The 25,647-nt window shown below is 50.8% G+C and overlaps 1 protein-coding gene across 1 annotated transcript in view; it reads left to right on the forward strand.

Annotated features, from left to right (window-relative positions):
* Positions 1 to 25,647, forward strand: part of GCN1 (GCN1 activator of EIF2AK4) — a 60,699-nt gene that overhangs the window by 32,720 nt on the left and 2,332 nt on the right. The window contains exons 29-55 of the mRNA XM_077766045.1: positions 1 to 203; positions 523 to 593; positions 1,272 to 1,437; positions 1,797 to 1,991; positions 2,986 to 3,232; positions 3,687 to 3,808; positions 4,146 to 4,260; positions 5,562 to 5,741; positions 8,111 to 8,331; positions 9,590 to 9,658; positions 9,864 to 10,002; positions 10,092 to 10,288; positions 10,484 to 10,626; positions 11,763 to 11,880; positions 11,982 to 12,197; positions 13,695 to 13,859; positions 16,355 to 16,516; positions 16,788 to 16,880; positions 17,114 to 17,257; positions 17,353 to 17,622; positions 17,889 to 18,002; positions 18,466 to 18,696; positions 20,539 to 20,732; positions 20,853 to 20,967; positions 23,284 to 23,380; positions 23,718 to 23,866; positions 24,370 to 24,477. The exon at positions 1 to 203 is cut by the window's left edge and continues 169 nt beyond it. Coding sequence (XP_077622171.1) covers positions 1 to 203; positions 523 to 593; positions 1,272 to 1,437; positions 1,797 to 1,991; positions 2,986 to 3,232; positions 3,687 to 3,808; positions 4,146 to 4,260; positions 5,562 to 5,741; positions 8,111 to 8,331; positions 9,590 to 9,658; positions 9,864 to 10,002; positions 10,092 to 10,288; positions 10,484 to 10,626; positions 11,763 to 11,880; positions 11,982 to 12,197; positions 13,695 to 13,859; positions 16,355 to 16,516; positions 16,788 to 16,880; positions 17,114 to 17,257; positions 17,353 to 17,622; positions 17,889 to 18,002; positions 18,466 to 18,696; positions 20,539 to 20,732; positions 20,853 to 20,967; positions 23,284 to 23,380; positions 23,718 to 23,866; positions 24,370 to 24,477 — 4,244 coding nt within the window. The remainder of the gene's footprint in view (positions 204 to 522; positions 594 to 1,271; positions 1,438 to 1,796; positions 1,992 to 2,985; positions 3,233 to 3,686; positions 3,809 to 4,145; positions 4,261 to 5,561; positions 5,742 to 8,110; positions 8,332 to 9,589; positions 9,659 to 9,863; positions 10,003 to 10,091; positions 10,289 to 10,483; positions 10,627 to 11,762; positions 11,881 to 11,981; positions 12,198 to 13,694; positions 13,860 to 16,354; positions 16,517 to 16,787; positions 16,881 to 17,113; positions 17,258 to 17,352; positions 17,623 to 17,888; positions 18,003 to 18,465; positions 18,697 to 20,538; positions 20,733 to 20,852; positions 20,968 to 23,283; positions 23,381 to 23,717; positions 23,867 to 24,369; positions 24,478 to 25,647) is intronic.

Raw genomic sequence — 25,647 nt, forward strand, 5'->3', positions numbered from 1 at the left:
CCCCCATCTACAGGCTCTGGTCGACGATGAACCTAGATCTACAGCCAGACCTCTGCTCTTTGCTGATCGACGATGTCATCTATCATGAGGCAGCTGTGAGGCAGGCCGGGGCCGAAGCCCTCTCCCAGGCTGTGGCACGGTACCAGCGGCAGGCGGCAGAGGTTATGGGCAGGCTCATGGAGATTTACCAGGAGAAGCTCTATGTGAGTGGCCTGTGCACCCTGCTGCGGGCTGGGCCGTGTGAGAGTGGCTTNGAGGTGAGCGCCACTGGAAGATTGTCTTGTTTTTTCCTGCTCTGTTCTCTCTTCCCTCAGGAAAATAACTGGGCCCAGAGAGCTCAGCCTACAGCAAGAGAAGGGCTGGGTGGTCGGGTTTGATGGGGTAGATGCTACAAATCCTTGTCTGACCAGANTGTGACCCAGGGTGGCTGTGACTGATCTCCCACCTCATGGCCAGGTGGCTGGCCTGCCTGGTTTGACTGGAGACAGCATGGCAGTGCATTTATCAGCCTGTCTTTTGCAGCGGCCACCCCCAGTGCTGGATGCTTTGGGACGAGTTATCTCCGAATCTCCTCCAGATCAGTGGGAAGCCAGGTATAGCGGACATTGCAGTCTTGTTCCACTCAGAGCTTTCTGAGATATCTCAGGTTGAGTGGGTTGGGTGCCGAGAGGAGGCAACATGGAGTAATGGGACAGTGGAAGGAAAGGGCAAGACCTCTCTCTGAGTCAGACCTCAGTTCAAGTCCTGGCTCCTCCTGGACTTGACTTTGGCATGTTTCTCCTTTCCTCCAGGCCTCTAGTTCTCAGAGGTCCCTGGGGACCTTCTCACTGCTCTGTAGCTGAAAAGGATAGTATGTTCACTTCCAAGTGCCTTTACCTCTGATTCCCTTACCTCTCCCCTCCTGCAGCCTGCCGTGGAGGTAGAAGGGTGGGCATTGTACTCATAGGTGTGGGAAACAGGCAGAGCTTGTCTGTGCCCAAGGTTGCCCTGGAGGGAGGTAAACTGTGGGCACTGTCAGGGGCGGGAGCAAGATGGTCGCTCCATGAGGTAAACTGTGGGCAGATGGCAGGTCTCCCTTTGCCACATGGGTTGTTGAGACAATCGTGTAGACTGGTGATAAGCGCTGGGCAGTGGGTTCCATGTTGTGCTCTGTAACCCAAAGGGAGCTGCCGTAAGCTCCCTTTCCTTGTGGCAGACCGGGGAAGATTCCACCGCAGAGGAGGCCCCTGGCTGACCCTTGCCTCCTGATAGGCTCCCCCCTTCTTTCCTAGGTGTGGCTTGGCTTTGGCCCTGAACAAGCTCTCCCAGTGTTTGGACAGCTCTCAGGTGAAGCCCCTCTTTCAGTTTTTTGTCCCCGACGCTCTCAACGACCGAAACCCAGATGTCCGGAAGTGCATGTTGGATGCAGCCCTCGCAACCCTCAACACCCATGGGAAGGTAAAAGATCTCAGCCAGCTGAGGAGGTGAGGAGCAGGCAGGGCAGGAGGCAGGGCTAAGCAGTGGTGACACAGGGACGCTGAGTATCAGGAGGCCTGATGGGCCATTGGCCCCATGGAAAATTTCATTTTTCTTTTTTTTTTTTTTTTTTTTTTTGAACCAAAAAGATTCCTAGTTAAATTCTTCTAAGTCTGCTGTATTCCTGCCAGAAAACTGGGGAACCTGCTGGCATTGCTGACTGGCTTGTCAGGATGCTGGTCCCAGAGCCAGACTCGGTCTTCGGCCTGGAGGCAGAGACCATCATCCCTAGATGCAGCCTGTAGGCTTAACTCGAGGCTCTGGTGGGCTTGGCTTTCCAGGAGAATGTCAACTCGCTACTGCCAGTGTTCGAGGAGTTCCTGAAGAATGCGCCCAACGATGCCAGCTATGATGCCGTGCGGCAGAGTGTGGTGGTCCTCATGGGCTCTCTGGCCAAGCATCTGGACAAGAGTGACCCCAAAGTGAAGCCCATTGTTGCCAAGCTCATCGCCGCCCTCTCTACCCCCTCCCAGCAGGTACCTGCCTCCTGGCCTGGAGCCCACAAGCCAGTTGGGGAATTGGGACTGACTGCAGATTTGCATCTGGGTGCTAGGGCCGAGTTGGGCATCAGGGTCCGGAAGGGCCAGTTGTCAGTGAGGAGTCATCCTCGGTCTCAGGACAGCCTGGTTTATGGTTTATGGTCAAGAACACCCTTGGAGAGGGAGTTACTTTGTTCCTGTAGGCGTCCTAGATGTTTTCATTTTTTTCTACTTATTTACTCACAGTCATTTTTTGCACTTAGTATGAATCCAGCACTGGGGATGTCAAGATTTAAAAAAAAAAAAAGATGTCTGCTGAGCTTTCCCTGACCTTCTGTGTGTTCCTTACACATTTCGGGGCTTTTGAATGTAGTCTCCAAGCCATCGTGCGAGGATTGTTATTTTCTTTTCTGGAAAACATATACGTATTCCCCCCACCTCCCAAGTGATCCAAGTGCATTTTGGATCATTCAGAATGTTCTCGTCATCTGCAGTTTTGCAAAATTGGTGGTAAAATAAATTCAGAAGCTCACACCTGTAAAGGGTCTGCCTGGGCTTCTGATGGCACAGCACTTTGAGCTGTGGCTAGAAGACAGAATTGATTGTGTCTTTTGGTACCACTCAATCTGGGCCTGGCCCTGTGAGGCCCAGCTGAATTCCCAGTGCCTTTGACAAGTTAGAAAACTTGGGCCATTTTTGAAGAACACCGTAACGTATGTCTCCCTGGATCTTTCTCTGCGAGCGGGTTTAGTCTCCCTGGAGTTTTCTCTCACCTGCCCAGGCCTGACAGATGTAGTGCGCACTCTGAGGGAGCCTGCGTCATCCATGGGCGTATAACACCATTCGCTTGTCTGATGCCCTGTGTTGTCAGGCCATGGCTGAGGTGGGCCTTGGGGACATCACGTGGTGAGGTGCCATGTAGGACTGTGGCAGCTCCCAGGAACCGGCTGTAGTTGAGCTGTGGTGCTGACTAGGTGGGCCCCTTCTGTAGGTGCAGGAATCTGTGGCCAGCTGCTTGCCGCCTCTCGTGCCAGCCATCAAAGAGGATGCAGGAGGAATGATCCAAAGGCTGATGCAGCAGCTGCTGGAGTCAGACAAGTACGCAGAGCGCAAAGGGGCCGCCTACGGGCTGGCAGGCCTGGTGAAGGGCCTGGGCATCCTCTCGCTAAAGCAGCAGGAAATGATGGCCGCGCTGACCGATGCCATCCAGGATAAGAAGAACTTCCGCCGGCGAGAGGGTGAGTGTCTCTGAGCTTGGGGCTGCCCAGTATGGGAAGTCGGTCCCCACAGCTGCCACAGGAAGGAATCTATCTGGCCTTTCCTTCCTCCCTGAAGAGCTGGTGTTTGTGTGAGTGCTATTGAGGGGGCAGGTTGTGTAACCTGTTCCATCTGGTCCTTGCTGATGTGGCCCGGACTTTATTTCTTACTCAGACACCATCAGGCGAGAGAGAATTGGCCTTACTCGCTATTAGTGCCAGGAAGTGACAGACACTCCCTTGTTCTCACCCCCTTTCTGCACAGCCATAACCCTGCTCTAGGGGAGGCAGAGGGTGCCGCTTCCCTCACAGAGCAGCCACTTTAGTCCTGCAGCTGCCTTGGTTGTCTCCAGAGGGTGACGAAGTGGCAGGGAGGCTATCTTGTGACTGCCTCCAGCGCACAGTCTGTTCCCAGCTGTCCCGCCCTCTCCCCCAGGAGCCCTCTTTGCCTTTGAGATGCTCTGCACCATGCTGGGGAAACTCTTCGAGCCATATGTGGTTCACGTGCTGCCCCATCTGCTGCTGTGCTTCGGGGATGGGAACCAGTACGTGCGTGAGGTAAGTCCTGAGGCTGCACATGAGACCCGTCGGCAGCCAGCCTGCCACGGGCTGTGAGTCAGCCGAGGGTCTGAGGCGGTGGAAGGGCCCGCTGCCAGAGCCTCTCCGTCTGTACCTTGGGCACCGGTCTCCTCTGCTTCCCAGTAAAGTACTAAAGCTCTGTGAGGTGAGAAACTCACTCTCTCGTCAGCTGTGTCTGTCTGTAGGCCTGGGCACAGGGTCTGACACAGGAGACCCCCATTAAGTGTTGGTCACCAGGGGGAACACTCAGTCTGCTGTCAGGCCTTGACCCTTGCTTGGGCAAGGAGGCCCTGATTGCCTTTTCTCCTCCCTTGAGGCTGCAGATGATTGTGCCAAGGCTGTGATGAGCAACCTGAGTGCTCATGGGGTGAAGCTGGTGCTCCCCTCCTTACTGGCTGCACTGGAGGAGGAATCCTGGAGGACCAAAGCCGGTAAGGCTGCTCCCTTCTCTGTCTCTGTCCAACTTCCTTTTCTGAAGACTGCCCTTGTGGGGATCCAGGAAGCTGTCCAGGGGTCTTTCCTGTGCATGTGTGCTCCCAGCCCACGGGCAAGGCCAAGACCCTCTGAGCCATCATGCAGCTCAGTCCTTCAGAAATTTGTGCGCTTTCATGCAAAGAACAGGCCTCTGGCAGGAACCATAGCCCTAAGTGAGGAAATCTCAGAGCTTTAAAATTAGTCTGTGGCTACTTCTGTGACTTTAAAGCTTTTTACCCCCATTAAACTCTTTTATTTATTTATTTAATTTATTTATATTTGTTTTTATTTTCATTTATTTCTGACAGAGAGAGGCAGCATGAGCAGGGGAAGGTCAGAGAGAGGGGGAGACACAGAATCTGAAGCAGGCTCCAGGCTCTGAGCTGTCATAACAGAGCCCCGACCCAGGGCTCGAACCCATGAACCGTGAGATCATGACCTGAGCCAAAGCCGGACACTTAACTGACTGAGCCACCCAGGTGCCCCCAAACTCTTTTTAAAAATAGAATCTTGGGGCATCTGGGTGGCTCAGTTGGGTAGGCATCCAACTTCAGCTCAGGTCATGATCTCACAGTTCGTGGGTTCAAACCCCATGTTGGGCTCTGTGCTGACAGCTCAGAGCCTGGAGCATACCTCAGATTCTGTGTCTCCCTCTCTCTCTCTGCCCCTCCCCTACTTATGTCCTGTCTCTCTCAGTCTCTCAAAAATGAATAAATGTTAAAAAAATTTTTTTTAAAAATAAAAAGTAAAAATAGAATCTTATCTGGCATCCAAATATGCAAAGTAGATACAAGCAGAGCCGTTCTGGTTTGGGCAGGGTCAAGATCTGGGGCCCTCCTACTTGGCCTTTCCCTTGGCCTCCTCCTTAGTCCTTCAGGCTTTGCCCTGCAGTTTGAAAAATCACAGATCTAAATGAGTTTCTTCACATGTGGATAAAGAAACTAGGCCAGCAAATTCAGTGAATTGACCGTAGACCACTGCCGGGACTCAGCCAGGTCTTCCCCCCTCCTGCCCTCTCCTCTCTTCCCTGTACTGCCTTGCATGACACCAGAATCCTGGGGCTCGGTGGGCCTCAGGAGCATTGTGCTTGCTCTGCTGGAGTCACACCACCCCCCACCCCTGCCCCTCCCCCCGGGGACTGCCTGAGCACAGTCTGCAGGGGGGCAGGCTGGTTGTCCCTTGCTCAGGCAGCTGACACCAGTGGTCCCCTGGCCTGTGCTCAGTGATTCCATGCTGGGCTTGTGTCTGCCATCTGCAGGGTCGGTGGAGCTGCTTGGGGCAATGGCCTACTGTGCTCCCAAGCAGCTGTCATCCTGCCTGCCCAACATCGTGCCCAAGCTTACGGAGGTGCTCACTGACTCCCATGTCAAAGTGCAGAAGGCCGGACAGCAGGCGCTCAGGCAGATCGGCTCCGTCATCAGGAACCCGGAGATCCTGGGTATGCTTCTCCCACTGTCCCTGGCTCCTCCTCCCATCCCTGGACACTGCAGGGAACAGGCATTCAGCAAAGATCTTTGCCCTCTCAGGACAGATATGCTCACATTGAAATAACCTCTAAATTCTGGGAAACCCTTTTTCTAAAACAGTTAGTGGGAATTAGTTTGGAAGTGGTTAGTTTTGCCCCAGGTCTGGAGCTGTCATTGTTGACTACATAAATGGGGAAACTGAGTCCTGGGCTCAGAAGCAGCTTGACTGTAAGAGCCCTGTGCACTGAGCTGAGCCCTGACCTGAAGTCAACAGAATTGAATGTCATACTCTGGACCACATCAGCATCCTGTGTTCTTTGGGAACTTCCTGTTCTTTCTCATTCCAGAAGATGTGTGACAGAAGGGAAGGGTTATTCCCTTAATTGTGCTCTGCAGTGTGGTTCTTTTTTTTTTTTTTTTTTTAATTTATTTACTTCAGAGAGAGAAAGCGCCCACTTGCGGGGGAGAGGTGCAGAGAGAGAGAACCCCAGCAGGCTCCACACTCAGCCCAGTGCCATGACCCTGGGATCATGACCTGAGCCAAAATCAAGAGATGCTCAACTGACTGAGCCACCAAGGTGCCCCTGTAGTGTGGTTCTTGATTAAGTGATGGCAAGAGGTTGATTTCTAGAAACAAAACCCAGCAGCCACTTTGCCCAGCACATTACTTGTGAATTTATAAGCTTTACTGTGGAATGTAGGTAATTGTTCAGTGTAGTTCATCCCGGTGTTCTGAGATTTTGTTCATTCAGAAGATGATATTTTCTGTGTGGTTTTGTTCTGTAAGAGATGAATAGGTACACTTGAGTTTTGTTGGTTTTCTTATAATGTTCAACAGCCTCAGGGAGTCCTAAGGCTCAGAACAGTCTCGATCTCTATCAAAGGAGAAATGCTTTGGTTTTGGAATCTAGCATGGGTCTTTTTTTGTTTTAATCAAGATAAGATTTGCATAATATTAAAATCATTTGTTAAAAATTTGTACAAGTTGGTGGCTTTTTTTTGTATATTCACAAAATTACGTAAGTATCCTCACTGTCTAGTTCCATGGCATTTTACTCATCCCAAAAAGAAGTCCTACACCTGTTAGCATTCACTCTTCATTCCCTTCCCTGCCTCTGGGAACTGGTAATCTGCTTTCTGTTTCTTTGCATTTGCCTATTGTGGACACTTGTATAGTGGGATCATACATGTTTGTCCTTTTGTGTCTAGCATCTTGAACTTAGCATAATGTTTTTAGGGTCATCCATATTGTAGCATGGGTCAGTGCTTGGTGTCTTAGTGGCCCAATAATCCATCATGTGGATAGACCACATTTTGTTTATCAAGTCATCTTCTGATGGACATTTGGGTTGTTTCTGCTTATTGGCTGTTTGAAATGATGCTGCTATGAACATTTGCATGCATGGTGGTTTTTTTAGACATGTTCAGGTCTCTTAGATACCTACGAATGGAAATTGCTGGGTCATGATATGGTAACTGTCTGCCTTTCTCAGGAACTGCTAGACTGTTTTCCAAAGTGGCTGGACCACTTGACATTCCCAGCAGCAGTGAGCAGTGAGAGTTCCCTTTGCCTATGCTGTTATTGTCTGTCTTTTTTGGTCATAGCCGCCCTAGTGCATATGAAGTGGCATCTCATTGTGGTTTTGATTTACATTTCCCTAATGACTAATGATGTTGAACATCTTTTTTTGTGGGCTTATTGGCCATTTGCATATCTCCTTTGGAGTACTCTTAAAATCTTTTGCCTATTTTTTAATTGGGTTGTTAGGTGTTTTTTTTGTTTGTTTGTTTTTTTAAATTGTTGACAGTGGTTGAATTCTGCAGGCTTGTGGAAAAGATAAGCCAGGTATTTCTCTTGGCATTTTTTGTACCAGGCTGATGGTGCTGACTTGGAGAGCTTGTTTTATCCGGGCTTAACTCCCCTGAGCATTGTGTCTTTCATTGCCACCACTGGCTTGGGGCATTTGGTGTCTCAAAACACTTCCTTTGCAAAACCACTCTGGCTGCCCCTTCCATGATCAGGCACCGTGGAGCCCGAGCCGTGCTCCTGTGGGGGCTCAGCACTGTGGCTGCAGCTCTGTGCCCACTGAAGGCGGCTCCAGGTGTCCTGCCAGATCAAGCTGCTTGGTGCATGGGGGTGGCAGCTGCCACTTTCTTCCTGGCGGAGCAGGGATTGCTCTTTGTAAACAGGCTGGCTTCCATCACAGGTGACTCGTGGGGCTCCAAAGAGGGGTGGCCCCGGACTCCCTTCTCTTCTGACCCCGTGTAGTTCTGAGGACTTGGCAGCTTTGCCACACCTGAGACTCGTGCAGACCAGCCTCTCTCTCGTTTGGACATGCAGCCATTGCCCCAGTCCTGCTGGATGCCCTGACAGACCCCTCCAGGAAGACCCAGAAGTGCTTGCAGACCCTGCTGGATACCAAGTTTGTCCACTTCATCGATGCCCCGTCCTTGGCCCTCATCATGCCCATTGTCCAGAGAGCCTTCCAGGACCGTTCCACGGACACGCGGAAGATGGCAGCCCAGATTATTGGCAACATGTACTCCCTGACAGACCAGAAGGTAGCAGCCCGGCTAGTGATGCTGACCTATGAGCAGAGCTCTGTGGATCGCTCGGTGCAGGACAGAACAGTAGATGCTGGTTTAGGGCACAGAGTCCTTGTTCGCAGCAGACACAAAAGGGCTGTGTGGGCTTTTGGTCCCTATTTATGTTTAGGGGACGAAATGGACCATTTTGGGGTGGGGGTGAGGAATCTAGGTTCTCTGAGCATCTTGCAGAGCACAGTGGTTTAACTTCTTATTGGCTCAGCCCCCAGATGAGGCCATCCCTGGGCCCTTTTACAGACTGCGTGGGGAGAAATGCCCAGCCTGGCCCTGTGTGGGCCAAGTGGCTGCTGCTCTGACTGCTTGCCATTCTTGTCACAGGCTTTTACTTCTGAAAGCTTTCAAATTAGAGGAAATTAGCCTCGTTCAGGAGATTTACTTTGTTTACCTGCTCCCAGGGGCTTGCATTTGTGAGCTCACCGTCTCCCACAGCCATGGTTTGCTTGCTGAGGCTATGGGCACAAGAGATAAAGTGGACAAGTCATGTTGGTCCTAGAGAACTTGGGAAATGGGAAAATTGATGAAACAAAAAATTTTATCCGTAGTCCTCCAACACTGAAACAGTTACTGCTAATGTTTTTTATTACGTTAAAAAAAATTATATTCGTGAACATAAGCTGAATTTTAAGTTACAGTGAGTTATTCACAAAACTGGTTTTTGAATAGTTCTTTAATATTCTGACAAGTGTATATACCACAACTTATGTAATTCTGTTGTCGGTCCTATACTGCCCAAGGTTTTCTGCTATTTTAAATGATGCTACAGTGAACATAAGGCTTTTTCTATATTTAAAACTGTTCCCTAAAGCTGAATGCTATACCAAGAGACATAAACCTTTTAAGGTGAAGAACGGGAAGATAATAACACTGTTCTGAAGGAAAGTGCCAGAAATAGTTTCCTAGATTCCAGAGGCTGGACAAGCCTTGGTCCTGAGACCAGGACAGGAGGAGGAAGAGCATTGAACTCTAGTTGGGGGTTCTCTTGAACCATCGAGGGTGGGCTTCGGATCCCTCACAGGTTTCCTGGGCGGTTGCCTGGGGCCTCAAACATACCAGTTAGTGGGGTTCCTTGCCAGTTGTCCTTCCCCGTTGGCTGTGGGAGCAGCCCTGCTGCGCTCTCCTCAGCAGAATGGTGAGGTCGGCGTCCACACCAGAATGGGTCCCAGAGGAAGCAGGAGCCGGGCCTCCACCTGAGTCACCTCTTGTGTTGTTGCAGGACTTGGCTCCTTACCTGCCAAGTGTGACGCCTGGCCTGAAAGCCTCTCTTTTGGACCCTGTACCTGAGGTGAGTCTGGGAGGAGAGAACAGGCAGGAGCTCATTATTTTAGCCCCCTCCTCAGAAAATTGATTTCTGAGAATTCCCTATAAGCTGCTTTTGCGTTTGTTTGGTAAAGGGAAGGAGACCCCCAGGGGCCCCTCCCTGCTCCTGTGTGGGCACCTGGTTTTGAGCCGCTGCAACCCAGCCATCCCGGTTCTTGGTTACCTGACAGGTGCGGACGGTGTCTGCCAAGGCTCTTGGGGCCATGGTGAAGGGCATGGGGGAGTCGTGCTTTGAGGACCTGCTGCCATGGCTGATGGAGACGCTGACCTATGAGCAGAGCTCTGTGGATCGCTCGGGCGCTGCACAAGGTGAGGCCAGGGCAGGTCCGGGGGCCAGACCAGGAGTACCGTCCAGGGTCCCTCCGAGCCAGCGGACTTATTTTGTCCTTTTGTTGCAGGGTTGGCTGAGGTCATGGCTGGCTTGGGGGTGGAGAAGTTGGAGAAGCTGATGCCAGAAATCGTGGCTACAGCCAGCAAAGTGGACATTGCACCCCACGTCCGAGATGGCTATATCATGATGTTCAACTACCTGCCCATCACCTTTGGGGACAAGTTCACTCCTTATGTGGGGCCCATCATCCCATGTATCCTCAAAGTAGGCACCAGGGACCATGCTGCGGGTAGCATTACTTGGGGGGGCAGGATGCATGTGCTCTCCTTGGAGTCCAGGCTCCTTGCCAGCTAGGACTGGGAGGCAAGAATCCTCATCCTGCTCTTACGGGAGTCCCATTTCCTGTGGGACTGGTGCCTTGGGGGAAGCAGCCCTGGCTGACCTACTCTGTATGCACAGGCTCTTGCTGATGAGAATGAGTTCGTGCGGGACACCGCCCTGCGTGCGGGCCAGCGGGTCATTTCCATGTACGCCGAGACGGCCATTGCCCTGCTGCTGCCCCAGCTGGAGCAAGGCCTCTTTGATGATCTCTGGAGAATAAGGTGAGGACCCGGGAGGAAAGACCCAGTGGTCCTGGCTTTGCGTTTTGGAAACTCAGAGAAACGAGGAGCAGAATGTTGTGAGAACTTTTCTCAGCTTTCTCTAGACCCTTGCTCTTAACCATTCAGTGTGACTCTCCAGTTTTGTGTGGCAGTGTCTCTATTCTGATTCTCTTTTGAAAGTTTGCTCTATTCAGTCCTTCAGTTTGTGTGAAAATTTTATTTTTTATTAAAAATGTTTTTAATGTTTATTTAGAGAGAGAGCAAGTGAGCAAGTGAGCATGAGCAGAGGAGGGGCAGATAGGGAGAGAGAGAAAGAATGCCAGGCAGGCCTTCCGAGGTCAATGCAGAGCCTGATGCAGGGCTCGAACTCAGAAACTGTGAAATCATACCTGAGTTGAAATCAAGAATCAGACACTTAACTGACTGAGCCATCCAGGTGCCCCTTTCTGGTTTTTTTGAATCTTCATCTCAAATAGGACTATGATTTTTGTAGTCATTAAAAACAATAATACATAATTTAATTTGAAGAGAAGTAAAGTTTATCCTTCTAGGCCTCTCCTTACTGATGATCGGTTCTGATGATCAGCATTCCTGATTTTCTATTAAGGCTTCTTTCTGTACATTCCCTCTTCCCTGTACTATTTATTACAGAAACTGTCACATATACTTTTAAGAAATGTTGATTTTTCTCATTCTTAGAGTAATATATCTTCATTAATAGAAAACTTGGGAAGAAAATAACATGGGAAAGTGTAAAGAAACAAATATCTTTTAGGGGCACCTGGGTGGTTCAGTCAGTTGAATGTCTGACTCTTGATTTTGTCTGAGCTCATGATCCCAGGGTTGTGCGATCAAGTCCCACATCAGGCTTGGTGCTGAGCATGGAGCCTGCTTGAGACACATACTTTGTCTCTCTCTGTCCCTCTCCCCCATGTGTGTGCACGCATTCTCTCTCTTAGAATTTAAAAAAAAAAAAAAAAGGGAAAGAAAATGGTCTGTAACTTCTCTCATTCCACGATAGCCACCATGAATGATTTGGGTGCCCTTCGTTCCAGTGTCTTTTTTGCCCAGGGCTCAGTTGTGCCCCAAGATTGCCCCTCGTGGCTGTGTGACTCTGTTCTTGGCATCCTCCTCAGGTTTAGCTCTGTTCAGCTCCTTGGGGACCTCCTCTTCCACATCTCAGGGGTCACCGGGAAGATGACCACAGAAACTGCCTCTGAAGATGATAACTTTGGAACCGCCCAGTCCAACAAGGTGCGTGCCTTAAGTTGGTTTCCGCTCGTGGGATGTGCCTTGGCACTCACACTGTGGAGGCTTCACCGCCCTGCGTCCTCCCTTCTTTCCCACTGTTGCAGGCCATCATCACTGCCCTGGGGGTAGATCGGCGGAACCGGGTGTTGGCAGGGCTCTACATGGGCCGCTCAGACACCCAGCTGGTTGTGCGGCAGGCGTCCCTGCACGTCTGGAAGATTGTGGTCTCTAATACCCCTCGCACCTTGCGTGAGATCCTGCCTACTCTCTTTGGGCTACTGCTGGGTTTCCTGGCCAGCACCTGTGCAGATAAGAGAACCGTAAGTTTCCTGGACCCCTTGCTTCTGACCCAGCATCAGAGGCCAGGGTGCCTCGAGCTCCCATCCTAGAGGAGGACGTTTGTTTCTTTACTTAGTTATTTAATGGTTACTCTTAAAGATAAAACAGCCTGTTGTTTTGCCTGCAAGATAGGTTTATTCAGGCAATAGCAAAGAATTGCAGTTTGGGACACATAAGCCATGGCAAAACTATAGTCAAGTCCACTGAACAAAAGAGTGGAACACTGTTTTATAGAGGGGAGGGGTGGGGGCGTCAGGAGGGCTGCTATAAGCAAAACTTCTCTTGGAGTAAACTGGGAGTTTGAAGTGTAGTGGCTGTTCATTGGCTGAGTTGTCACTGTCTCTAATTGGCTGGGCTATTGCCGGCAGAGAAGAAAAATCTTTCTTCAGTCTGCTGGGCTAGTAAAGTATGTGCTTTTTCCTGTTGGGTCTGCAAGGTTCATCTTTTCCTTTTGAGTCTGTAGTTGATGCAGAGTGATAGGGTGTGAGAGTGCCCCTTTCTGGCCTCCTGACTCCATTCTAAAGGAGGTTTCCTTTTATTAATTTTCATACAACAGATATTTATTAAGTACCACTTTGTGCTAAGCAGAGGCCTAAACCATGGGGATGTAATGGAAAAGAAGCCTTACCCTTATTCTCATGGGCTACACTCTGATAGAGGAGGTGGACCTTGTTCAAATAATCACACAGACAGATGTAAATGCAGCTAAAGCAGATGCTGCATGGTGCTGCAAATGTGTGTAACGAGCTTTTGACCAGCGTGGGGCTGGGGGGCGGGGGGGGGGNTAAGTACCCTCCAGGTGAGGTAGTGATGAAAGCCAATTCCAGACCAGGGGAATAGTGCTTTAGATACAAGGGCAGGAGGTGCAAAAGCCAACAGAGGCTGGGCCGGGACTGCTGGGTCTGGAATGAGAAACAGGGGTGAGCATGTGAGATGAGGCTGACCTGGGCTGGGGCAGGGGCTGGACCAGGCATGTTCTCTGGTTGGGGGGAGGGGCTCAGCCTGGGCACATGTTTGCTTCTGACAGTCCCCTTCGGCCTACTCCCAACCCCCATCCCTGGCAAGCAAACTGCGTATTTGGCTAAAGAAGGGTTTGTGTGAGGCCTCTGGGGAGATGGTTTATTTTTTTTTCCTTAAAAGCATTTGTTCCCTGTTCAGCTCCCCTTGGACAAGAGCACAAGGTGAAGTGACTTCTAGGCTGTAGTTATCAATTTAGGGAAACTGCCTCTTGACCAGACAGCATGTGATGAGTTAATTTCCTGTTCATATATCAAGTGCCGGCTCTTGCTTTAGGTTGTGTAGGTGTGTGTGACACAAAGAAATAATTGTATGTTTTAGTGTTTTGCAACCACCCTGGCGGCTCTTCAGGGCTAAGAGCATCTGGGGAAGTTAAGTCCAGGGCCTTCAATCTGGAGTTGTCTTCCAGGTGCCCTGGGGTTTGTAGGGCATTGATGTTCTAGCTTGGTCTCTGCCGACAGATTGCAGCAAGGACATTGGGCGATCTCGTCCGGAAGTTAGGGGAGAAGATCCTGCCTGAGATCATCCCCATCCTTGAGGAAGGACTAAGGTCTCAGAAGAGCGACGAGAGGCAGGGCGTGTGCATCGGGCTGAGCGAGATCATGAAGTCCACCAGCCGGGACGCTGTGAGTGTCTTCTTAGGGCCCCACGGGTGACCTGAAAAAGCAGGTTCCAGCAAAAGCCGAACCACTAGGGACTCTGGAGTGGCCTGTAGCAATTGGTGATGATCTTTTTCTCACCACTACTGAGGCTGCTCCAGATTAATCCCTTTTGTGTCACTGCTGCAAGACTGTGTTTTTTTTTTTTAATGCTTTATATCTGTCTATTAAGTGTATTTATCGTTTAATTTACATCCGAGTTAGTTAGCATGTAGTGCAACAATGATTTCAGGAGTAGATTCCTTAATGCCCCTCACCCATGTAGCCCATCCCCGCTCCCACAACCCCTCCAGCAACCCTCTGTTTGCTCGCCATATCTACGAGTCTCTTATGTTTTGTTCTCCTCCTTGTTTTTATGTTATTTTTGCTTCCCTTCCCTTATGTTCATCTATTTTGTATCTTAAATTCCTCATGAGTGAAGTCATATTTGTTTTTCTCGGACTAATTTCGTTTAGCATAATACTCTCTAGTTCCATCCGTGTTATTGCAAATGGCAACATTTCATTCTTTTTGATTGCCAAGTAATACTTTATTATATGTACACATACATATATAGTAATACTCCGTTGTATGTTGNCTGCTCGCCATATCTACGAGTCTCTTATGTTTTGTTCTCCTCCCTGTTTTTATGTTATTTTTGCTTCCCTTCCCTTATGTTCATCTATTTTGTATCTTAAATTCCTCATGAGTGAAGTCATATTTGTTTTTCTCGGACTAATTTCGTTTAGCATAATACTCTCTAGTTCCATCCGTGTTATTGCAAATGGCAACATTTCATTCTTTTTGATTGCCAAGTAATACTTTATTATATGTACACATACATATATAGTAATACTCCGTTGTATGTTGACGGCCATTTGGGCTCTTTCCATAGTTTGGCTATTGTTGATATGATAGCAGTGCTGTAAACATTGGGGTGCACGTGCCCCTTTGAAACAGCACACCTGTATCTCTGGGATAAATACCTAGTAGTGCAATTGTTGGGTTGTAGAGCGCAGTACAGTTAGTATGTGCGGTGTCCTTGGTGGGGAAGGGAGGCCATGCGCATGTGTATGTGCTGCGTCTGCGGAAGCGGCAGGGCTGCATGTGTTCTTACAAGGAGTGGAGCAGATGAATGTAAGTTCCCGGTGGGTAGAAATGTGTCGTTTCTGGCAATGACAGTGTCCCATAGCAGCCACTTTCAAGGGGCTGGCAATCTTTGCACTCCCCTTCCTTTTTGAGTGTGATCCTTGACACACCCCTTGGAAATAGGTTGAGCAGGCATAGGGCTCTCAGTTGGCATATAAGCTATGAAGTAGCCAGCCGGTCAGAAATGTTAAGCACGTGGCTGTTGCTTATCATCTGATTTATTTTTTAAAATAGTTTTTTTTTTAAATTTATTTCTAGGAGAGAGAGAGAGACAGCGTGAGCAGGGGAGGGTCAGAGAGAGAGGGAGACACAGAATCTGAAGCAGGCTCCAGGCTCTGAGCTGGCAGTCAGCACAGAGCCTGACGCGGGGCTCGAACCCACGAACCGTGAGATCATGACCTAAGTGAAAGTCGGACGCTTAACCGACTAAGCCATCCAGGTGCCCCAGTTTATCATCTGATTTATTGGTACCTTCTCCTGTGTGTATCAGTAGAAGTATTACATTCATTGGGGGTTTACATTTGCGTTTGGCAAATAATGTAAATAAATTGTGTCACCAACTAGAGTTGTGATTCGTTGAATAGTTACTGAGTCCTCTCAAAGACTGAGACCTTGCCGGCCGTGAGGCCGATACATAATCAGTCCTCTGATTTGATTTGTAGCGTACCCTGCTTCAGGGGGACCAGTTCCAGAGGGAGCAGAGCGATCCTTGGCCCCACGGTAGCCCCAGAGATGCCACAGAGAAGCAAGCTTTTGAGTTGAATGTTGAAGGACTAGGAGTTTTCCAAGAAAATGAGCAAAAGAAAGAATCAGGGGAGAGGGGGTCATGCCATGCAGGAGGCCTCACCTTAGGAAGGCGCTCTCGTGGGAGATGGAGAGTATCTGGAGATCTCACCTAAAAAAATCAGGCTCTTCAGGTGGAGACTGCATATCCTCTCTGCTTTCATATGTTTGCTCATTTTCACAGAGAACCACTAAGCTAAGGGTCAAATCGAAGTACCTGGGTGGTTCAGTCGGTTAAGCGGCTGACTTCAGTTCAGGTCATGATCTCAGGTTCGTGACCCCTACGTTGGGGGTCTGTGTTGACAGCTTGGAGTCTGGAGCTTGTTTCGGATTCTGGGTCTCCCTCTCTCTCTGTTCCCCACTCATGCCCTGTTTGTCTGTCTCTCAAAAATAAATAAAGCTTAAAACAATTGGAGGAAAAAAAAAAAAGTCAAGCCAAGGGATGCTGGTGGCCTGGCTAGGCCAGAGGTCCTTGTCCATCCCACCTTGCTTGCTTCCATTCCTTCCTCGCCTCTGCCACGACCAAGTACAGTGCACGGATTCTGTTGCAGGTGCTGTATTTCTCTGAGTCCCTTGTACCCACGGCGAGGAAGGCTTTGTGTGACCCACTGGAGGAGGTCAGAGAGGCGGCGGCCAAGACCTTTGAGCAGCTGCACTCCACCATCGGCCACCAGGCTCTGGAGGACATTCTCCCATTTTTACTGAAGCAGCTGGTGAGTGGATCTGCCACACACCTACCAGTTTGGCTTTTACTGTCTCTGTAGAAGCAAAACGCAGGGGGGCTCATTCTGCCAAGGCAGTCGCAGTGTGGGCCCCCCGAGGGAGTGGGTGCAGCAGGCTCAGATTTGGCTCTGTGCTTCTCCTTCGACAGTCAGTAAATGTGGGTGCGGTGGGAGGAAGGGAGGAAAGTGGTGAAGGAAGTTGGCGGTGGCTGGTCTAGACAGGAGCCAGCCCCTCAGCGTTGCCCTCTGTGCTCCTCTGCAGGATGATGAGGAAGTGTCAGAATTTGCCTTGGATGGTCTGAAGCAAGTTATGGCCATCAAGAGTCGTGTGGTGCTCCCCTACCTCGTACCCAAGGTAATCCCACCCTGCAGCAAGCTCCCCCTGCCCCAGAAGCTGCAGCCACATGATCATTCCCAGGCCTGCTCTGGAGACCTTTTAAGCTCAGATGTTGGGGGAGGCCGGTGGTGGGTGCAGGGGGCCCTGGAGCAGACACTCAGCCCTGAGCACCAGCTATGGGATCTCCCAGAGCCTAGCACAGCAGTCAGCACAGGGCGGCATTCATTGAGCTGACGTTCATCCTTCTACAGCTGACCACTCCACCTGTCAACACCCGGGTGCTGGCTTTCCTTTCGTCTGTGGCCGGCGACGCCTTGACCCGTCACCTTGGAGTGATCCTCCCGGCGGTCATGTTGGCCCTGAAGGAGAAGCTCGGGACTCCGGATGAGCAGCTGGTGAGTGTCGTGATTATCCCTGGCGGCTTTCTGTCCGCTGTCCTGGCCTGCCCCTGAGGAGCTGTACTCAGTCCGGGTGTCTCCTGTGGTTTCAGGAGATGGCCAACTGTCAGGCTGTGATCCTCTCAGTAGAGGATGACACTGGACACCGGATCATCATCGAGGACCTGCTGGAAGCCACCCGCAGCCCTGAGGTGGGCATGAGGCAGGCTGCTGCCATCATCCTCAACATTTACTGTTCGCGCTCGAAGGCTGACTACACCAGCCACTTGCGGAGCCTGGTGTCCGGCTTGATCCGCCTCTTCAATGACTCCAGCCCAGTGGTTCTGGAGGAGAGCTGGGATGCCCTGAATGCCATCACCAAGGTGAGGGGACTGCTGACCGCACAGCCAGCTTTTGATTATAGACCATGCCGGATGCTTGGAAGGTTAGTCCCTTAAAATAGGCCACGACATACCTGTCAGCCAGCTTCAGTCAGCGTTTATCAATCCATGGCCAATCTTTCTTACGCTCCCACCCACACTCTTCCCCCTGTGGTATTATTTTGAAGCAGTCTTGGGAGGGCTGTACTTAGAACCCTGACATCCTCTCTGCTTTTTTCCTGCTCTGCTTTTTTCCTGGCTTCCCACAGAAACTCGATGCTGGCAACCAACTGGCACTAATTGAAGAACTGCACAAAGAAATCCGGCTCATAGGGAATGAGAGCAAAGGCGAGCATGTGCCAGGCTTCTGCCTCCCAAAGAAGGTAAGCCAGGGCCCCGTGAGGGTGCTGCAGGCATGTGGCCTTCCTCCACCTCCACCCTCAGTCCCAGGTCTGTGGTAGGGCAGCTGCCTTAGGGCAGGGTTCTAAGTGCTGTTCTGCACCTTCACAGAAGGGTGTTTCTTCCTCACTGCGGCCACATGGGGATAGGGTCTGTGTCGCCTTCCGTTTAAGCTGTGGAGGCCACCACAGCCAGAGCATGAGAGTCACAGAGGAGATACCAGGTGTACCTATGTGTGATAGGCCCGCCAGAGCTGCTGCCTTCTCATCACTGCCCAGTCAGGACTGTTCCTCAGCCAGCACCCGCTCAGGCTGTGACCCTGGTGCCGGAAGCAGTCTCTCTCATGGAGTCGCAGAGAGGCTGGCTGACAAGAGTGCTGTGCTTGGGCAGGCGACCCCTGGGGCCTGGGGCCTTTGGGATTTGACTCTTTTGTGGTTTTCTTGTCAGGGAGTAACCTCCATCCTTCCGGTGTTGAGGGAGGGCGTCCTGACTGGCAGCCCGGAACAGAAGGAGGAAGCAGCCAAAGCTTTAGGTTTGGTGATCCGCCTGACCTCAGCTGACGCCCTGAGGCCCTCTGTGGTCAGCATCACTGGACCTCTGATCCGCATCCTGGGGGATCGGTTCAGCTGGAACGTAAAGGCAGCCCTGCTTGAGACACTCAGCCTCTTGCTGGCCAAGGTGAGCCACTGACACGTTCGTCTCTTGGTCCATTTGGGTCTTCAGGAACTGATTTGTCTGCCAGTCAGTGTCACGTGGCAGTATGGTGAGCTGATTATGGAGGGGTGGAGATGTTAGATGCTAGACTCGCACTATGCAGTGGTCAATTCCAGGTCCACCACTTAGTAGCTGTGTGGTTGGAATGACCTTGGGAGAGTCTGGTAACTTCTGAGTCTGTCCCCTCACTCGTGATTTGGAAGTGCTGCTGCTACCTGCCACATGAAGAGCTGCGGGGCCTAGAGAAGGTGGCATCGGACACTCTGCCTGACACATCCTGAGTGTTCCAGACTAATGCTAGTTGCGGTTTTGTGTGTGGTTTTTAATTTTTAAAAATATTTATTTGTTTTACAAAATTTTTTAAATATTTATTTTTGAGACAGAGACAAAGCATGAGTGGGGGATGGGCAGAGAGAGAGGAAGACATAGAATGTGAAGCACACTCCAGCCTCTGAGCTGTCCGCACAGAGCCCCATGCCGGGCTTGAACTCATGGACTGTGAGATCATGACCTGAGTCAAAGTTGGACCCTTAACTGACTGAGCCACCCTGGCGCCCTATTTATTTATTTTGAGAGAGAGAGCAGGGGAGAGGCTGAGCGAGAGCGAGAGAGAGAGAGAAAGAGAATCCCAAGCAGACTCCATGCTGCCAGCACATAGCCCGATGCAGGGCTCAAACTTGCAAACCCTGAGATCGTGACCTGAGCCGAGATCGAGTCAGACATTCAGTTGACTTAGCCACCCAGGCGCCCCTGCTGGTTGGTGTTTTTTGAAGAACTGTTGGTTCAGAGGAGAAAATCCAAGGTTACATAATTATGGTTACACATTGTTTAAATATACTTCCATTCTTTATTGCTGCCTCGTAAGGAGGGATGCAAAGGGTCTGATGAGTAAATGAATGAAAAGGAGGTCTGAGAGCAGCTGGAGTAACGTCAGTCTTTGCCAAAAGTGTAAGAAGCAAAGAGCCAGCATGTTCACCATTTCTGACATTTTACAGGGCAATAGTTAAGCCCTTTAGATTAAAAAAAATTATAAGCAGAGCCAAGATTTGCTGTCATAAAAACAGATTTATTTTTATTTATTTATTTATTTTTTTAATATTTTATTTATTTCTAGGAGNATCATTTTCACCTATGTTCTGTGCTCTTCTTTTCTGTGGTGTTTTAGAACTCTGTGTACAAATGGAGCCCTTTCCTCCCAGAATTTTCCCGTAGGTCCATGTGTTGATGTCCTCCCTGGACAGATGGTTCCTACCTCCCATTTACCAGCTTCACTCCGTGGAGTGCCTCCTAACAGCCCTGACCCCAGTATTTTCACACCTCCAAACAGCTGCCTTGATTTTTCCCGTTTAGCAAGAAGTAAATGTTCAGTCTTGGGAGGGGGACTTTCTGAGGTCTTTTGTTTCATAGGATTGTTCTCAGGGCTCAGTGTCTGTGCTTCCCTTGCATATTGATTGCTCAGAAGATGGCACCTGCCCTTATGCGCCTGGTCTGTTGCCCTGTTTCGGCACTGGAACAGGTCTTCAGTGGGGCTGACAGCGTCGCCCGCCCCGCTCTTTCATGTATTTGGAGATGGAAGTTTCAAGTCGCTGTCCACATGGACCTGTCTCCGCTTAAGCCAACCAGCGGCCCCCTTGCAGGTGGTGGTAGCGGGGCTGAGCAGGGCCTGTCTGTGCTGACTGTCCTCTCTGGGGGAATATCTGTTCCTAGGCCCAGTCATGGTGGTTTCTGATTGACTTCGTGTTTGTGGCACCTAGTGGCCTTGGACTCCACCACAACTGTGGTTTCGTGTGTGGGTCTCTCAAACAGGTTGGGATTGCCCTGAAGCCATTCCTGCCCCAGCTGCAGACCACTTTTACCAAGGCCCTGCAGGACTCCAATCGGGGGGTGCGCCTGAAGGCTGCCGATGCGCTGGGGAAGCTCATCTCCATCCACATCAAGGTGGACCCCCTCTTCACAGAGCTGTTGAACGGAATCCGTGTCATGGAAGACCCGGGTGTCAGGTGAGGTGCCACTGGGGCAGTGCTGTGGCCGTGAGGAGGCCAGGGCGGGGCCGGGCCTGCATGGTGGGAGCGGTGGTGAAGGGGAGCCAAGGGTTTACGTTGGATGCATTGGTTCTGTAGGGACACCATGCTGCAGGCCCTGAGGTTTGTGATTCAGGGAGCGGGAGCCAAAGTGGACGTGGTCATCCGGAAAAACATTGTCTCGCTTCTGCTCAGCATGCTGGGACACGACGAGGTAACGGCTGCAGGTGGATGGCCGGGCTGGTGGGCTCAACTGGTTCCCCTTCTCTTTGCTTTGGCTGCCACTGTCCGTGGTAGTAATCATTCCCAGCGCTCCTGTCACTCTTTATGGTAATGAGCGTTTGGCTGTGAGGGAGACAGGCGGGTAGTGCTGGTATTGGTGGTTCTGTTTCATAGGTAAGGAAGGTAAGGTTTTCACAGTAAGGAAAGTAAGGAGCTCTCGTGAACTTGCCGTCTAATCTTAAACAAGCTGTTTTCCCTCTCTGCTTCTCCTTTTAGTGTGTGTAAGGGGCGCCTGGGTGGCTTAGTCGGTTGAGCGTCCGACTTTCGCTTAGGTCATGATCTCGCGTTCGTGGGTTCGAGCCCCGCGTCGGGCTCTGTGCTGACTGCCAGCTCAGAGCCTGGAGCCTGTTTCAGAATCTGTGACTCCCTCTCTCTCTGACCCTCCCCTGCTCATGCTGTCTCTCTCTCTCCTAGAAATAAAAAAAAAAAAAAAAAAAAAATTAGTGTGTGTAAAATGACAAGGTTCATTTATTGGTTCAGGAAACATTTGTGAGACAAAGGGTCTAGTGCAGAGGTGAAGCAGGCTTGGTCACAACCCTTAAGAAATTTGGCATCTGGGGAGCGTTTGGGTAGCTCAGTCGGTTAAACATCCGACTCTAGATTTTGGCTCAGGTCATTATCTCATGGTTTGTGAGTTCGAGCCCCACGTCGGGCTCTGTTCTGACAGTTTGGAGCCTGCTTGGGATTATCTCTCCCTCCCTCTTTCTCTGTCTCTCCCCTGGCTTTTTGCTCTCTTTCTCTCTCTCAAAATAAATAAACTTTAAAAAAAAAAAAAAAAGAAATTTGGCGTCTGGTGTCTGTGACACCAGTGTTGCAGAGGGCGAGACTTGCCTGGGGCCATGCCCTAGCAAGGTGGGGTCAAAGCCACAGTCTGAACCCTGTGACCCCTGGTGCTGTCTCCATGCCATCAGCACAGCCCTTCCTTCCCCAGCCTGGAAGCACGTGTTAAGTACTTGTTGGCTTCCTGGCGTGGAGTCTGTAGATAAGAATTTTCTCTTTCTCCTCTGACAGCCCTCTATCGTGGGGTTAATCTCTGGACTGAGCCTGTGGGTTCACATGGTTTGCACTTCTGGTGCACCCTTGTTGCTGCTGGGCTTGCCATGGCTCTAGAAGTCTGGCCTCATTCCAACAGCTGCTCTCTGACAGAGCCCCCGCCTTCTCTGGGGGTGCAGATGGGAGATTCTGTCTTCCTTGGTCACAGTCTGTCAGGGTTTTTACAGGGCCATGCCCAGTGCAAGCAAAAGTTAGTATTTAGGCCAATTTGCATTTCGCCACAGTGGAGCTTAAAATAGATCCTGTTGGAGAGAGTGGGCGTCAGAGAGAGCCAGCTTTAGCCTCGATCGGCACCTGGGCTTCTGCTTGGAGCTCAGAGGCACAAACTGTGGTCAGACCATCCTCCCCCCAACTCTGAGCTTACCCTGGATCACTGGTGGCCACTCAGGGTGCCACCCTGGCACTAGCCACTCAGCGGGTCTTAGTCTTTGGTTGGTTGGTTTTGGGGGATAGGGCACATCAGATTGGCACTTATTAATAACATAGTACATACCTTAAAAATCCACTCACTCGCCATCCTGTAATTAGCTGGCTAGGGAGGAGCAGCAGGGGGTAGGTTGTGTATCTGGCTTTGATTTTGACAGAAAATGCTCAGCTTTTACTTGTCCTCCTTGGGCTGATTAGTGGTTTCATTGTAACTTCCTAGGACAAACCTGAAAAATGGAGCTGGTGCTAGGGCACCAACACAGAGATTTCAGGGAGTCGCTCTGGACACAAGATGACATGCAGGGTTGGGGGAAGGAGAGCTGGGGAAAAGCAGCTCAGAGTGGTTCTCTAGCTCTTTTCCAGTGATGTGGGCAGGGGCCGCCCCTCGCTGCCTCCCAGCGCTGTTGACAGTAATTGAGATAATACACGGAAAACATTCCGACTTTCTAAGAAGAAAGGTGCTACGTAAATACGGTTATTATTGCCATTATGATGATGATTACCATATGCATACACTGGAGTTTTCTATAATTGAGCGAAGTGCTGGGCGTGTGGTTTGCTCCACACCCAGTGGCGGCTGCCGTGAATGGCAGTCCCGTTCTGGCAGCAGGAGCACACGTGCCTGGAGTGGGGACAGGATTTCAAGTGCTGGAGTCGCCTCATTCCACCTTCTCCCCTGCCCTCCATCCTGGGCAGTTGCTGGCCCCAATGACCTTGGAGCTGGTGGTGCGGCTCACGCTGCCTTTCGCTCCCTTCTGTGCTCTGTCAGGACAATACTCGCGTCTCCTCGGCCGGCTGCCTGGGCGAGCTGTGTGCCTTTCTGACTGAAGAGGAGCTCAGCGCTGTTCTTCAGCAGTGCTTGCTGGGTAGGTCTCCTGTGCACTGGGGACCCCCTGCAGGGCCTGTGTCCCCTTCCTCTCAGAGGGTCTTCTGGCGGCTAGTCTCCCCTGGGAAATCCAGCTCTTAAAATGGAGTTTCCAGTGGTCCTATAGTCCCTTATATGTCTGCTCAGAGAATGTGGCTGTGAGTCTGAAGCAGCTTGAGAGAGACCTCTTCCTAATGTGCCACATTGGGCAGGGAGGTCTGTGTGCAGTGGAGTGGGATTTCCGCTGCACTCAGGTGGGGTGGGCCTGGGGGCTTCACGGCGGGGAGGGGCATACTGTAAAGTGCAGGTTGACCCATTTATGTCCTTTCTTCACTCAGCGGATGTGTCCGGCATTGACTGGATGGTTCGGCATGGGCGGAGCCTGGCACTGTCCGTGGCTGTGAACGTGGCTCCCAGCAGACTCTGTGCGGGCAGGTACAGCAGTGAAGTTCAGGACATGATCCTCAGCAATGCCGTGGCAGACAGGGTAAGGCTTTCGGGCAGCTGCACCCGTCTCCCCTTCCCTAGCCCAAATTGCACAGCTGTATCCTTGCTGACGTGGCACAGGGGACGGGGGAGGGGCTCGACAGACTGGGCAGTGAGGCCTGGGTTCAAATTTTGCCTTTGTCAGTAACTTTCTATGCCCTTGGACCACTACTTGGTGTCCCTGGGCCGGAGTTCTGTCATCTGTAAACAATGAGGAGTTTAGGTGGGAGCATCTAGATGTCCCTTCCAAGTCAGAAGCTCTCTCAACCCCTTTTGTGGGAAGCAGTACATACAGACTTTGTTTGCCTCACAGCCAGGACAGCCTGTCTGCAAGAAAGCTGTCAAAGAGTCTTGGATGTGAAGTTGTGGGGGGGCAGGCAAGGGGGGGTTGCTTGAGTGAGGGGCCAGGTCCTGGAGGTTCCTGGGGATGAGACAGTGCCTGGCCCTGCTGCTCTGAGGGAGGGGCAGGGAGCTGTGCCGTCCAGCCCTTTCCTGTCCCCACAGATCCCCATTGCAGTGAGTGGGATCCGGGGCATGGGCTTCCTGATGAAGCATCACATCGAGACAGGGGGAGGACAGTTGCCAGCCAGACTCTCCAGCCTGTTCATCAAGGTGAGTGGGGGCAGCCTGGCTTGTGAGAAGGACCCATGACCAAACACTGGGGAGTGTGCCTTCAGACTGGCTGTCTTCTGGGAGTTCTCCGTGGAGAGGCTGCGGGAGATCTCTGAGCCCTTGGGAGTGGAACACAAAGTGGTTCTGTGTGTGCTCTTTTCCTCTGGAAGAGTGCCCGACTTGTCAGATTCTCAAGGAGACCTGTAACCCTGAATCAAGAATCGCTATTTATTTTAACGTGGTTTTTTTTTAAACACTGTTTTTGTTTTAATTTTATCCTTTTTCAAATGTGTATTATACTATCATATTGTGGTTTAATTTACATTTGTTTATGGCTAACGATGTAGAACAATTTTTTTTAGAGTACGAGCAGGGGAGGGGCAAAGCGGGGGTTGGGGGAGGAGAGAGGCTCTTAAGCTTGATCTTAAGGGGACTGAAATCATGACCTGAGCTAAAATAGAGTCAGACACTCAACCCACTGAGCCATCCAGGCGCCTTGATGTAGAACAGTTTTTATGTGCTTATTAGCCATCCCCACATTCACTTGGTAGAGTGTTTATTGATGTCTTTTGCTGTTATTAAAAGTGTGTTTTTTTCTTTTCTAATCTTGAAGCTTTGAGAGCTGTTTATTCTGCACCTAAGACCATTAAGAACCACTATTTTAGGCATTCTTTCCAGGCATCTGGATTTAGTAAAATTTGGGACAGACCTGGGTTCAAATCTTTTTTCTCTTCCCCCCCAATGTTTGTCTATTTTTGAGAGAGGAGAGAGACTGAGTATGAGCCGGGGAGGGGCAGAGAGAGAAGGAGACACAGGATGTGAAGCAGGTTCTAGGCTCTGAACTGTCAGCACAGAGCCTGATGTGGGGCTCGAATTTGTGCTCGGTTCAAATCTTAGTAGGACTTTCCTTCCTTGCCTTCTTGTAGCTGGCATGGCACTTATTATTATGGTTATTGTGGTGGCTGCAAGGCTCCAATTAGGAAAGCCTGGGAGCTGGACAGTGGGGCCCCTGCTGCTTGTGTAGTAAAGCAAGCTTTTAAAAAATGAATGTGCACAGGGGCACCTGGGTGGCTCTGTCGGTTAAGCGTCTGACTTCGGCTCAGGTCATGATCTCACGGTTCGTGGGTTTGAGCCCTGCGTCAGACTCTGTGCTGACAGCCAGCTCAGAGC

The sequence above is a fragment of the Crocuta crocuta genome, unplaced genomic scaffold (assembly GCF_008692635.1).
Source record: "Crocuta crocuta isolate KB4526 unplaced genomic scaffold, BGI_CrCroc_1.0 scaffold339, whole genome shotgun sequence".
Lineage (NCBI taxonomy): Eukaryota > Metazoa > Chordata > Mammalia > Carnivora > Hyaenidae > Crocuta > Crocuta crocuta.